Raw genomic sequence first — 14005 nt, forward strand, 5'->3', positions numbered from 1 at the left:
TAAATATATATATATATATAAATAAAAATTTAGCTTGTAAAGATTTAGAAGAGACTAAATATACTTTAAGTGAATCGCATAGAATAAACTCAAATAAATCAATTAAAAAAGATAATTAAAATTTTGAAAGCTATAATCAAGATAATACTGATTATTTAATAAACTAAAAAAACTATGATAATATAGAATAAAATCAAATAGTTAGTAACCCTTAAGAAGATTATTTTAATATAAATTTTAACTGCGAAAACTACTTTAATTAGCTAGATAATTCAAATAATAGTTAGTTTTATTTTTATTAATATAATTAAAATAACTCTAATAAGAATAATTTTATTTTTGAAAATATTTTAAATGATATATGATAATATTTTTGATTGACATTTATATTTTTCTAAAAAAAATGGCTTTTTATACTTTTTTTTAAAAATGTCTTAGTTAAAATATATATATAAATATACATGTATAACATTTTTTAATTTTAAAAAAATAATATTTTATTTATTTTTTAAACATTATATTGTTAAAATTATAATTTTGTCAATTTTATTTTTAAAAAAAGCCTAATTTTATGATATTTTTTTTTAGTTAAGAAAACTATAAAAAATTAAAAATTCATAATAAAATAAATATAAATAAAAATATATATATCAATTATTAAAATAAAGGTAATAAAGAATAATTATATCTATTATTTTAAAATTTTCTAATATCAATTTTAATATATTTAATTTAATTAATTATATAATGTTAAAAATATTAATTTTAAATTACTATTAAAGTATTTTTTTGCTAAAAAAAAATACAATATAATTGATTTTCTTATTTTAAACAAAATAATTAGTAAATAATTATATTATATTAATTTTATTTTTTAAATAAAATATATATTTAATTTGTTATGAGTTTTTTAATTAAAATAAATAAAAATAAAATGTGAAAAGAAAAATAAAATATAAATATATATATATATATATATATATATATATATATATATATATATTTACATATACAATTATTTATATTTATTAATTATTTAATTTTATTGAATATAATATATCATATACTCATATAAATTGGTATAGATGATTTTAAAATTTATAAAGCCCTTTATCCCTTATTAAAATAATTTAAATTAATTTAAAAAAAAAAAAAAATACGCCATTTTATTCTAATTTTCTAAGAACTATTTATATTTTATCTTCAAATTTTCTAAATTTATAGAATAAAAATAATTAAAAATATTAAAATAATAAATAATACTTTTTTTTCATTTATTTAATAAGGACCTAAAGTAAATGCTTTAGATAATCATTTAACTATTCATTTACCATATCTGATAATCTCCTTAAAAATAAAAAATAAATAAAAAAATATAAATATTAAATTAACAATAATATATATATATATATATATATATATATATATATTATAATTTACATTAAAACATTTAATGAATTTTCAATATTTTATTAATTTTGATGATTTAATGCATTTTTTAAAGGCCAAATTAATTTAATTACAATAGGCTTAATTTTTTCCTCTGCGTTCTAAATTAAAATACATATAATTTAAATATTTCTATTTAAAAATTTAAATAATACATTTTATTTAAGTAATTAATCTACGCAATTATAGGCTATGAAATTATAAGGATGTTTATCTTCAGAAAGACCTTCGAAACACGTTATTAATAAAGAATCAAAAGATATCACTTAAAAATATATTAGAATTAATTTAAATATTTTTTTTACTATTCAAATCTATTTCTTTATTCCATTTTATTTCCATTTTTGTATTATTATAATTTAATTTACAAGGTATTCCTCCTGCATTATAAATATAAGAAAATTTATTACTAATTTTAGATATTTTTTTTTAGTAAATATTATTTATTTTTTATACTTCGTTTGTCTTGTAAAAATATCATAAGTTTTTATTTAAGTAAATTTAGATGAAGGCTTTGTTAAGAATATATTTTAATTTTTACTATAAGGACTTTATTATTATTCCTCTTAAAATAATTATTTTTTCTTAACTTTTAAAAAACAAATAAACAGATTAATATTTACATTCATAATATTTAAATTAAATATACTTTTTTCTGATTTTGTTATTTCTTTTATTGTAAAAGAAGTTAATTTTGGAGATTTAGAAAACATTTTTTTATTTATGAAAAATATTTTTTTTTGTTAAGTTTTTTATTTATTAATAAATAAATATTTATTTATTGTTTTGTTAAGTATATTTTGTGGCATTTTAAATAATATTTTTATTTTTTAAATTTAATTAAAATATTATCTCATACGATAATTTAATTAATAAAATATTTCAACAATAAAAAAATATTTTATATTAAATACATATAAATTTTCTACAAAAAAAAAAAAAAAAAATTCTTATAATATTTATATATAAAAAACATTCAACTTATAAAAATATAAATTAATTCCTAATTGAAAAAATAAAATATAAATAAATGCTTTCATTTTTTAACAATAAGATTATAAAGTCCAAAAAAAGTAGTAGCCAAGCCCATAATCTCAACTAAATCTGGATATTTTTAATAATAAAAAATATTAAAGATATACGAATAAAAAACCGAACAATAAATAGTTAAAGAATATCTTGGTTTATCTTTCGCAACTACAGTTCCATGAATAAAAATTAGAGAACTAACGTAGGCAGGAAAACCACATAATATAAAAGCTAACATATATAGATAAAGATTTGGAAAAGTTATATTTTTAAAATTTAAAATCATTAAAAGTACACTAAAAACTACTAATAAAAATCCCATAGAGAAATTTATTTATACTGAATTTAGACTGGGAGCATATTTTATAAGTAAAACACCATAAGCCCATATTCCATTTATTAGAAAGAGTCCTAAAGCAATTATAATTTGAAAAAAACTCAAAAAATCACCACTGCTATTATTATTATTTTAAATTTTGTTAAAAGTAATTAAATCGATAAAAAATTAAGGGCTTGTGACCATAATTATACCTAATAAACTTAAAAACATTAACAATATATCTTTTCGTCTAATTCTTTATTTAAAAACTAAAAAATTAATCACAAATACCCAAATCGGACCTATATTTTTTATTATAAATACTATATTTAAAGGTAGGTATTGTATTGAATATACAATATATAAATTTAGAAAACTCATTATTATACCTCTGCTAACTGAAATTAAAAATAAATTATTTTTATATGTCAAGTCTATTTTGTGTGTTTAGGAAATTATAAAAGATCCAATAAATGTGGCTATACCTCTTAAATAAATGGCAAATGCAAAATCTATGTTTTTATTTAGTTTTAAAAATACACTGGATAAAAAAAACAAAAACTCGGCGAAAAAACCAAAAAAATATTCTTTTATGGGTGTACTTTAAGCAATTTTACATACTATTGTCGATATTATTTTAAAAATTTGTTCTAGTCTTTAAATTATTTAACAAGAGTATTAGTATAAAATTTATATATTCATATTTTTTTATTTTTTTATTATAATTTATTTAAATGATAATATATATTTTATTTAATTTTTTATTTTATTATTATTTTTGTAAGACAAATGTATATATGAAATAAAAAATAAATATATATGTATAATTTATATTTTATATATAAAAATTAATAAATAAAATTATATATTATATGAAAAGTTGAATCTAAATAAATATTATTTATTTATTAATTACAAAAAAAAACATAAAATATTTTTTTGGATATAAAAAGATTTGTAAGATCCTATTTATAGAAATTCATATATTTAATTTTTATTTTTAAATATTTCTTATTTATTAAGTTTATGTGTAGATAATAATAGAAAATTATTTTTGTATCATTTAAACTTAAAATAATAAAATAATAAATTTATTGATTTAAAAAAATAGAAAACAATTTTTATTTAAAAAAAAAAAAAATTATAAATAATTAAACATAAAAGATAAAAAATATTTAACTTAAAGAAAATATTCTGTGAATCTAAAAAATATTGATTCTACCAAGTTTTATTTTAAAAGCCTTATTTTTTATTTTTTTTATAACAAAGGTCTTAATTGCATTTTTAATATAATATTTTTCCATAATTTTTATTAATTTTATTTTAAATATGTTTAGTTAGTTTCTATGTATTAAAAATAATTTTTAACATAATATTTTTTTTTTATGAGATAATAATGTATTAGAATCTTATATTATGTAATTATGAATATTTATCTATTTTTTTTATTTAAATTTAATATATAACTTTTTTTCATATATAGTTTTAATTATAAAAAAATTACATTGTAATAAATACAATAATGTAATTTATAAATATATTAAAAAAAATGTAAAATTAAGAAAAATATATAATTTATTGAAAAAACTAAAGAAGTTTAAATATTTTATTTAAATTTAAATAAAATAAAAAAATAATTAATTATTACATAAAAATAATTTAAAAAAATATAAATAAATAATTTAAAAAAAAAAAGTAAAAAAAAGATATACAAGAAAAATTAAAAAATTATTATAATCATGTGTAAAAATTAAAATATATAATTAAAAAGTATTAATAAAAAATAAAAATAAACGAATATTTTAATATAAAAAAATATTAATAAATCTAATTTATTAATAATTATTGTATTATTTAATATTAAATAAAAATAATAAGAAGAAAAATTAATTAAAAAATAAAAGATTAATATAAATTTAAATAATAATTTATTAATATAATTATATTTTATATAAATATAATATAAATATAAATTAATATAAATATATATTTATATATATATATATAATTATATATATTATATTTATTTTTAATTAATAGATATTTATTTTTTGATATACATTTTTAAATAGATAATGATATCTTAATATAATGTTTATTTTTTTTATTATTATCAAAATATATTTATATTTAGTTTACCAACTATTTTAATAATAATTGGTGTTATAAATAAATATATATTATATAATAATTTTATTATAAAAAACTTCAAACAATTTATAATAAATCTAAAAATAATATATAAAAAATATTTATGTTTTTCATAATTATAATATATTTTTTATATTTATATATATATATATATATTTATCTAAAATAAATTATATTTGTCTTTAATATTATTATATTAAATATTAATTTTTTTTATTTAAAAATAAATAAAAATATTTATATATTTAGATAAATTTTAATATATAAAATCTATTTAATTCTAGAATATTTTATTTTAAATTTCTTATTTTTTCTATAAAAATTTACATCATATTTTTATAAATAAAATACATATAATGTTTTAATTATATTTATAAGTAAATAAAAATCAAAAAACCAAATACAATTTAAAAAAACATAACATAAAATTAAAATTTTAATTTCATTTTTTAATAAGTTCACCTGCTTAATTGTAATATTTAGACCAATCAGTTTTTAAATTATAAAATCTAATAATACCCAAGCATAAAAGCGCAAATATTCCATCGATATAAACAATTAATTCAAATGAGTATTTTTTTGAAAGATTATAAACCATCAAAAACTAAATGAAATTCGATATACCGAATCCATACCAATACACTCCATATAATAAAGAACTTACTTTAGTTCCGAAAAGTTAACCTGCTAAAACTGGGAACATAGCCATAATTCCTCCAAAAGCCGTATGACAGGCAAAAACCCATACTAAATATATAAATTTATGTATAAAAGCTAATCTATAAATAAAAGCTAAAATTATTTCAAAAATCAATAATTTCGAAAATATATTCCTAAATGAGTATTTGTCTAATAAACTAGACCATAAAGGTCTAGAAACACCATTTGCTATAGATGCAAAAGCTCCACAAATAGTTAAAAAAGAATCATCTGAAGTAGCTTTTTTTCCTATAGTTTTATAGTTACCATTTACTAGTAAACCTAAACCAAGTGAAAGAATACCAACGAGTAAAGAAACATAAAATTATTGAGTTTTAACGGCTATTTTAGGTCTAGGGCATGGTAAAGGATAGTGATGGTTATCATGATCGTCTTTTTTTTTAGCAGGTACAAGTCCTCCTGTAGTTGTTGAGGCAGAAATTTCTTTTTAATATTTAGATTAGGATTAATTATAGGCTGAATTAAGTGAATTCATGAAGTTATTTGGAGGCTTATAATTATTATTAGTAGAAGCATTTTAAGACTTGGATAGATTTTGCATTTCTGTCATTTATTATCCTTAAATTTCTTCTACATCTTGTTTTTCGACAAATTCATCCACCATAATATTGACTTCATCATCGTCTTTTAAAATATTATTTATGAGCTTTTCTTTCAACTCTTTTTCTTTAGCCTTATCCACTTATCCGTTTTTTAATTAATAAGATTATTCAATTAATTATTCTTTTAATCTTCTTTCTTCTTCTCCGGCTTGATTCGGGTGATAAAAAAGCAATGAAGCACCTACCATAAACAATAGAATATAATATTGGCATAATTTCCTTAATACTTTTGGTACATTTCGGGCCACTTCTTCGGATTCTCCATAAAAATATTTATTTATATGCTCCTCGTCGTATATAGGTTTCATATTATTTGGGTTTACTAAAGAAAAGAAAGTCAATCCAAAAATTAAAGAACATAATCCATATCCCATTAATATAATTCCAGAAACCAACCCTTTTTTTTTCGGGAAATATAACGAACCCATATATATCGGAATATAATACATAGTACCAGTAATTATACCAAACATAATACCATATATTAATATAAATTAATAAAAGGACAATACAAAACTAGATATATAAATGCAAAATGTAGCCGCAGCACCCGCACAATAACAATATAATCTTGCACTTCTAAATCTTTTCACAGCCCGAACACCTAAAGGCATTCCTGTAGCCACACAACACATCATAACTGGAAATATCGAAGCCCCGGTTTCTATAGAAAGAGTTGGATCATCGACTAAACGGAAATATGAGGTTATGTATACATTTAATGTACCCCACATATATAAGGCACCGCATGCTAAGTGCATTGTAAAACCACCAAGGAGGGTTAGGTAACCTTTTAGATCGGAAGGTTCTGTACTTAGTAAATGCATCATTTTTTTTATTTATTTTTTTGTATTTTTTTTTTGTGTTTTTTTTTTTTGTGTTTTTTTTTTTTTTCCTATCTTTAATATATATATATATATATATTTATTATTATTATTATTTTACTTTTTTATTTATCTATTTAATTATTTTTTTTAAAAAAAAATATTTATATGCGTATTTTTATATTTTTTGAAATTTAATTTTTTTTTTAAATAATTAATGTTATTTGCTTTTTACAGTATTGTTTTGTTTTTTTCCTTTGTTATTATATAGTGTATTTTTTGTTAATATAAAATTTTCTATTTTGAATTATTGTATATTTTTTTTTATTAAACATATATACATATATATTTTTATTTAAAAAAATAAATAATTAACTTTTATTTATAAATATGAATTTCCTCTATATTTAAATTGCTTATTATTACTTTTAAAATTATAATAATAATTATTTAAAAAATAAATAAAAATAAATATTTTATTTGTAAAAAAAAAAATATAAAAAGCAATTAATTATAATTGTTATTTTATTATTATTTTTAATTAATGTATTTTAGTTAAAAATTATTTTATTATAAATTTATATTATAATGCTAAATATATTATAAATTATCAAAGTGTTAATATATTAATTTTAGCAGTCGTTTTAAATCATCAGATATTTACTGTTTTTTTATAAAATCAAGCAAATATAAATATTAAAATAAATGAATTTTGATGTTGTAAATATCTTCACAATACAAATATATAAATACAATAATATCTTTTTTAAAAAAATTAATATTTTATATAATGTAATATAATTTAAATACTAACTAAAATAATAATTAATTATAAATAAATTTATAATTATATAATAATAAAAATTTATAAAAATTAATTATTAAAATAAAATTCAAAACCAATTAAAAAATAAAAATAAATTAAAAAATTTAAAAAAGAATTATGAATTCAAAAGAAAAATATAATATACTATAAGATTGTTAAAAAAAAGTTGAAAATAAAAAATAAATAAAAAATCAGTCTTCAAAAAAATCAAATAAAACCTATAACTCATTAAAATAATTTATAAAAAAATCATAGAAAAGAAAATAATGTAGGTAGTCCGCAAACAAAAGATCGTACTAAAAAATTTTATAAAGGATAAAGATATGCCCATGTGTATCCAAAATTTTGCTGATGACCTAGTAGAAGAAAATTTTCCAATAATTGAAGAGGAAATTTAATATTAAATAAGATTAAAAACAGATATTGCTTTCGTAGAAGCTTCTAAACCGGAGGTTTCAAGTTATTTTTGGATATGTTGGAAATTTAAATCATTGTAAATATAAATATTACTTTTAATATTATTTTATTTTAAAAAGATTTTTTTTTTAATAATAAAATAATAAGCATAAAATTAAATAAAGATAAATAAAGATAATTTTAATTTAAAATTAAATTTTTAAAAAAATAAAAAAAATATAAAAAAAAGAATTTTATTATATATAAATTTTATAGCATTTTTAAATTATATTAGTAAATAATGGTTAAAATTAATAAATTAATAAATATATAAATATGATTATAAATAAAAATATATATATATATATATATATATATAGAATGAATTATTCTATGTAACCATACAATAAAACTTTAGGTTAAAAAATGAAAAGTTTATTATGGTGGATATTTTTTATAGCTTCTTTGATTCCTTATTATGGTATAAGTAGCTTTTATTTTATTTTCAGATTTTTGGTTATGGATAAATAAGATGAATATTAATTAACAAACTTTATTTTTTGTTTTAAAAAATACCAATTTATAAGCTAAGGAGTAATAGGTGGAGTTATTGGTTTTTACTTGTTTTTTTAATGTGTAGATAGAAATACTAATATTTAAATTACTGTTTTAGACAATTGCAATACATATGGCCCAGGTTTATTAGTACATCCTTAAGTAGATATTATTTCATACGGAATTAATATACTTTTGATTTGGATTACTTTAATTTTTTTACCTTTTTCAGAATAAAAAGGATAACATAGATTCCGCTTAGCTGAAGATGAACAGGAAAAAGAAAGAGATGTCAAATTAAAAATAGCTAAAAAAATAAAGGCAAAAATAAATAAAAAAATAGAAAATTTAGCTTTGGAAGGAAAAAATGTCACAATTAAAGATTTAGCAAAAGAATATAATTTAGATGAATATGACGATGAATACAAAGATAAACCCTGTTGTCCCTCTATTAACTTTAAAAGAGGAGGAGGCGTAAAAATACTGGTAATTTGGGATATTTTCTCATTTGGATTAGCTGTGCTTTTCTTCTATTAAAGTTATAAAATTGAAGCTTATAATTTTATGGAAGCTAAGGGACATGTTTACTTCACTAAATGGATTTATTCTTGTCTTAGTTTACCTTTTTTATTTTTCAATTTACCTCTTTTAAATTCATTAGTTAATAGGGCAAAGCCAACTGGGTATGATTAGTGGGGAAATACTGTACCTATTAAGGCAAATATTAATTATATTGATGATGATGATGATGATGATGATGATTATCTATTAGATGATATTGATTTAGAATAGTAAACGGATACAAAATAATCTGAATCAAATAATAAATGAAGAAAAAATGCTATATTTTGGAAATAATTATATTATCTATAATTAAAAAATTTTATTATTATATTTTTTATTTTTATATATTATTATTTTATTATAAATTAATAAAATATTCATAAATAATATGCAATCTATTATTTAATTATTAGTTATGCCTAAATTCAATTTTATATAATTAAAATATTTCAAAAATATTAAAATTTATTTTTGTTTTAAATATAAATAAAAAAAAAACATTTTTTTAATTAAATGTCAATTTTAAAATCAAAAAAAAAAAAAAAAAAATTTAATTTTCTAATTTAAAAAATAATCAAATATAAAAAAAATGAAAAAAAAAAAAAAATATATATAAATATGAAATTTGACTAATTTAAATAATTCTATTAATTTTTTTATTTTTTAATGATAATTTTTATTTAATTTATACAAAAATCACAAAAAAAAAAATTCAAATTTTAAATTTCAAAATAAAAAAAAATATTTTTTTTTTAATAAAATAAAATAAAATAATTGATATATAACAAAAAAATTATCTATATTAAAAAAAACATAATAAAAAATTAAGAAATAAAAAAAAATGTACAATAATTAAATATTGTAAAGTAAAAAAATAATAAATAAACAATCAAAATATCATTGTTAAGAAACGTAAAATTAACAAAAAAATAAAAAAATATTTAAAGAATTTTATAAAAAACAGAAATTATAGTTCAAATGCAACAACTTTACATAAACAAACATTTTTAGCATCACCTGGAAATTTTTCGTCTTCATAAAATACTAATTATATTGATAAAATAAAATAAAATAATTCAAAAAACGATGAATTTGTTTCTTAATTTACAAAATGTACAAATGAAAGCAATATATATTGTCAAAATCATACGAATAAAAAAGTTAAATATTAAATGAAAGAAAATCCGAAAGAAAAGTTTTGTACAAAATGTGCCATATAATATTTATAAAAAGGGAAACTAATATAAGAAATAAAAAATAAAGAAGGTATATATATTATATAAAAAAAAAATATCTTTATTAAAAAAAAAAAATATTTAATATATATTCTATATTTATTTAAATTAATATAAAATATAAATAAATTATTATATTAATATAAATATAAAGAAGTAAAAGAACTTGATAATTTTATAAAACAGTTAAGTATTATTAAAGATTAAAACTAAAAACTCTTAATTTAATTAAAAAAGAACTTCTAAAATATTAAAGAGCATACTTTTTCTTAAATCCAAATAGTAAATTAAGCCTATATTGATATTGAAAAAGCCATATATGAATCAAGAACTGAATAAATAAGTATTTTAAATGAGAAAATGTGGGAAAATATAAATAAAATTGAAATTTATTAAAACACTGCAATTTTAAACGAGAGTAAAATAAATTATTATTTCTCCGATATATAATAAAACTATAATAAAATAATTGAGGAATTAAATATTTCAGAAATAAGAAATATAATAGATCCTTTGTAATAATAAATATAATAAATATAGTAAAATATGCTCTAAATATAAGAAGTTTTATAAATAGATTATGTATATTTAGAAAAAAGTAATGATTATTAGGCTATAAAATAATAGATCAATTAATTTTTTTTAAAATCTAAAAACATATAAAAAAACATTTTTTTAGAAAACATATTATAAGAATAAATTGAAATATTAAATATTTCTGTTAGTGAGAAATAATTAACAACAGAAAGTGAAGAATTGGCATAATCGGGTGTCCTTTTATAATAAAATCATAGTAAAATTTCTAATAAAAGTAATATTAGTACAAATAAAATTATAAACTATAATGATGTACATGAAAGTTGTAGAAAAAATAATATCTTGTAATAAAGTCCTTTGTAAATTAAAGAAAATAAAAAAAATTTAAATATCTAAACAGAACCTAGTCATCTCCATTATAATAAATGTAAATAAATGTAAGATAAATAAGGAAATTTTTAAAGAAACCTTCATTATTTAAATGATGATAATTTCTAATCTAGTAATAAATAGTTATAATAATAATTCTAATTATAATAAAAGCAATAATAGAAATAATTTTAAGAATTAAATATAAATAATAATAATAATAATAATAACGGAGTAGTTTATAAATCTAAATAACCTAATCTAAAATCGAATTTTCATAAAAATTAAATTTTTTAATAAATGAAAGTGAATTGATTTTTTTTTTCTTCTAAAATTAAATATATATTATTTATTTATTTATCATTATTTTGTTTTATTTTTTGTGATATATTTTTTAAATATATCATATATATTATTTGTATATTAATAATTTTATTAAATATTATAAACTTTTTATTTAATATTTTTTAAAACAAAAAATCATTTTTTATATTTTCTTTAATTTTAGTTAAAATATAAATTATTAAATATTTTTCTTTTAATATATATAAAATATATAATTTAATTTTTCTATTTTTAAAAAATAAAAAAATGTGTTTATTTTTGATTATTATATATAATTTTTAAATTCTATAAACACTTATTTATTTTATTAAAAAAATAGAAATTATTATATATTATATTTAACTAAAATTTATTTTATTTTTTATAAAATTATTAATAATATTTTTTATTTTATTTTTCTAAATAAATATATAAAATTCAACAAAATTTACATTGTTTTTTTAATTCAAAAAAAAAATTATATATTTGCAAAAAAACATTTATAAAAATAAAAATTAATAATATATAGAAAGAAATAAAATAAAAAGAACTTTAGAAATATATAGAACAACATAAATTAATTTTTTTTTAAAAAATAATTAAATAAAAACATAAATAAAATGGGTCCTATACTCTCTTCATTTCGTTTAATTTTTCAAAATATATATAGTGAACAGACTTTATCAGATTTAGAATCAATATCTGATATCGAAAATGAATTAAAGCATACCTAAGGACAACAAGTATGCTAAATCCATAAAAGAATTCTTGAATATGTATGTATAAACTAGAATTGTAAAAGACCAGAGCGTTTTTTATGCAGACTATGTTTCTAAAAGAATCACTAAAATCACATAATATAATAAATAGATTAATTTAAGTAAGAAATGATAGACTATATATAAGAAAAAAAACTCGAAAGAACAGAAGAAATAAGAAATAATAAATTTTGTAATAAAATATAAGAAGAATTGGAATAAAATATAAAGATTTCTTAATAATTTATATACGAGAAATTGATATATAATATAGAAGAATTTCAAGGAAAAATAAAGAATTTATTAAATTCAAAAAACTATATAGAATTGATTTAAATAAAAAAAAATACTCAGAAATAATCCAAATATACTCTTAAAATTAAAAAATGGCCCAATAATAATTATATTGGACTTAGTTTGATGTTATAAATGAGTTAAAAACATATGAAAATTCATAAAAAAATAAATAATTAAATTTCTTCTCTTTATTAAAATATACATCATAAAAATGCTCTATTTAAAAATATATAGAATTTAATAAATTAACCACATGTTTATTTTCAAGTGTCATTTTATTAAATAATTCATATTTTTTTATTATATATTTAGACTAATTATGCCATTTTTAAATCTCTATTTATGATTTTTAAACACTTAAATAATAAAAAATATAGTTTTTATGTTTTTTGTAGGATTAATCTTTGAATATTAATTATTACATATAATAAGCTTAGTATATAAAGTATATTTAGACTGAAAATAATTAATAAATTTAATAAAAAGATGACTAAATTAAAGACTTAGATGAATAAATTTGTAAAGATTTATTTGAAAATTAAATACTTTTATTTAATTAAGGAATTCGTTTTTTAATTTTTTGTGAAAAATAAACTAATATTATATACGTTTTTAAGTTTCTAAAAGAAAATAATAAAAAAATACTCAAAAAAATGCATTCTATTAAATATTTAAATATTAAAACTATTTTTTTTATAAACTAAAGACTTTTCGGTATTTTGATAGATAAAAAAATATTAATTTTTAATCTTTTTTTGGGAAAAATAATCAAATCTTTTACAATAAAGAATTTAAATTAAAATGAAAATTTAATAAAATCTTTAAAATTTAACAAAAATATTGGATATATATCATATATAAACTAAAATAATCAATATATTATATATGATTGGATATAAAGAGTTCAAATTTTGGAATTTTAAATAAATTATAGTTAAAATTTTAAACGAATATTTAATAATTTTAATATTTTTGTTTAATTCTATTATTTTATGTATAAAGATTTAAATTTTTAATTAGAGAAATAGAATATTTATTTATAAGAATATA

General features: G+C 15.6%; 3 protein-coding genes across 3 annotated transcripts, besides 19 other annotated features; 1 reads left to right on the forward strand and 2 right to left on the reverse strand. All coding sequences in view use genetic code 6, as the record gives it.

The window, feature by feature from the left end:
• Positions 1-953: 953 nt before the first annotated feature.
• Positions 954-1003: a microsatellite.
• Positions 1004-1323: 320 nt separating this feature from the next.
• Positions 1324-1791, reverse strand: IMG5_162380 (hypothetical protein; the record flags this gene model as incomplete). The annotated part of the gene is made up of 4 exons (XM_004030323.1): positions 1324-1347; positions 1524-1550; positions 1605-1714; positions 1755-1791. The coding sequence occupies 4 exons, from the start codon at positions 1789-1791 to the stop codon at positions 1324-1326; spliced, it is 198 nt and encodes a 65-aa protein (XP_004030371.1).
• Positions 1397-1434: a microsatellite.
• A 358-nt stretch (positions 1792-2149) lies between the features above and the next one.
• Positions 2150-2187: a microsatellite.
• Positions 2150-2188: a microsatellite.
• Positions 2189-4447: 2259 nt separating this feature from the next.
• Positions 4448-4488: a microsatellite.
• A 232-nt stretch (positions 4489-4720) lies between these two features.
• Positions 4721-4824: a microsatellite.
• Positions 4746-4814: a microsatellite.
• Positions 4746-4820: a microsatellite.
• Positions 4825-5054: 230 nt separating the features above from the next.
• Positions 5055-5096: a microsatellite.
• A 294-nt stretch (positions 5097-5390) lies between these two features.
• Positions 5391-7100, reverse strand: IMG5_162390 (major facilitator superfamily protein, putative; the record flags this gene model as incomplete). Its single annotated transcript, XM_004030324.1, has 2 exons — positions 5391-6124; positions 6452-7100. 2 exons carry the CDS (start codon positions 7098-7100, stop codon positions 5391-5393), a joined length of 1383 nt encoding a protein of 460 aa, XP_004030372.1.
• Positions 7100-7161: a microsatellite.
• Positions 7100-7163: a microsatellite.
• Positions 7100-7164: a microsatellite.
• An 825-nt stretch (positions 7165-7989) lies between these two features.
• Positions 7990-8024: a microsatellite.
• A 644-nt stretch (positions 8025-8668) lies between these two features.
• Positions 8669-8695: a microsatellite.
• A 309-nt stretch (positions 8696-9004) lies between these two features.
• On the forward strand, positions 9005-9702 carry IMG5_162400 (hypothetical protein; the record flags this gene model as incomplete). Its single annotated transcript, XM_004030325.1, has 2 exons — positions 9005-9033; positions 9123-9702. 2 exons carry the CDS (start codon positions 9005-9007, stop codon positions 9700-9702), a joined length of 609 nt encoding a protein of 202 aa, XP_004030373.1.
• Positions 9606-9633: a microsatellite.
• A 50-nt stretch (positions 9703-9752) lies between the features above and the next one.
• Positions 9753-9794: a microsatellite.
• A 909-nt stretch (positions 9795-10703) lies between these two features.
• Positions 10704-10761: a microsatellite.
• Positions 10706-10759: a microsatellite.
• A 13-nt stretch (positions 10762-10774) lies between the features above and the next one.
• Positions 10775-10819: a microsatellite.
• Positions 10820-14005: the final 3186 nt, after the last annotated feature.

This window comes from Ichthyophthirius multifiliis, assembly GCF_000220395.1.
Source record: "Ichthyophthirius multifiliis unplaced genomic scaffold scaff_1120509251220, whole genome shotgun sequence".
Classification (NCBI taxonomy): Eukaryota; Ciliophora; class Oligohymenophorea; order Hymenostomatida; genus Ichthyophthirius; species Ichthyophthirius multifiliis.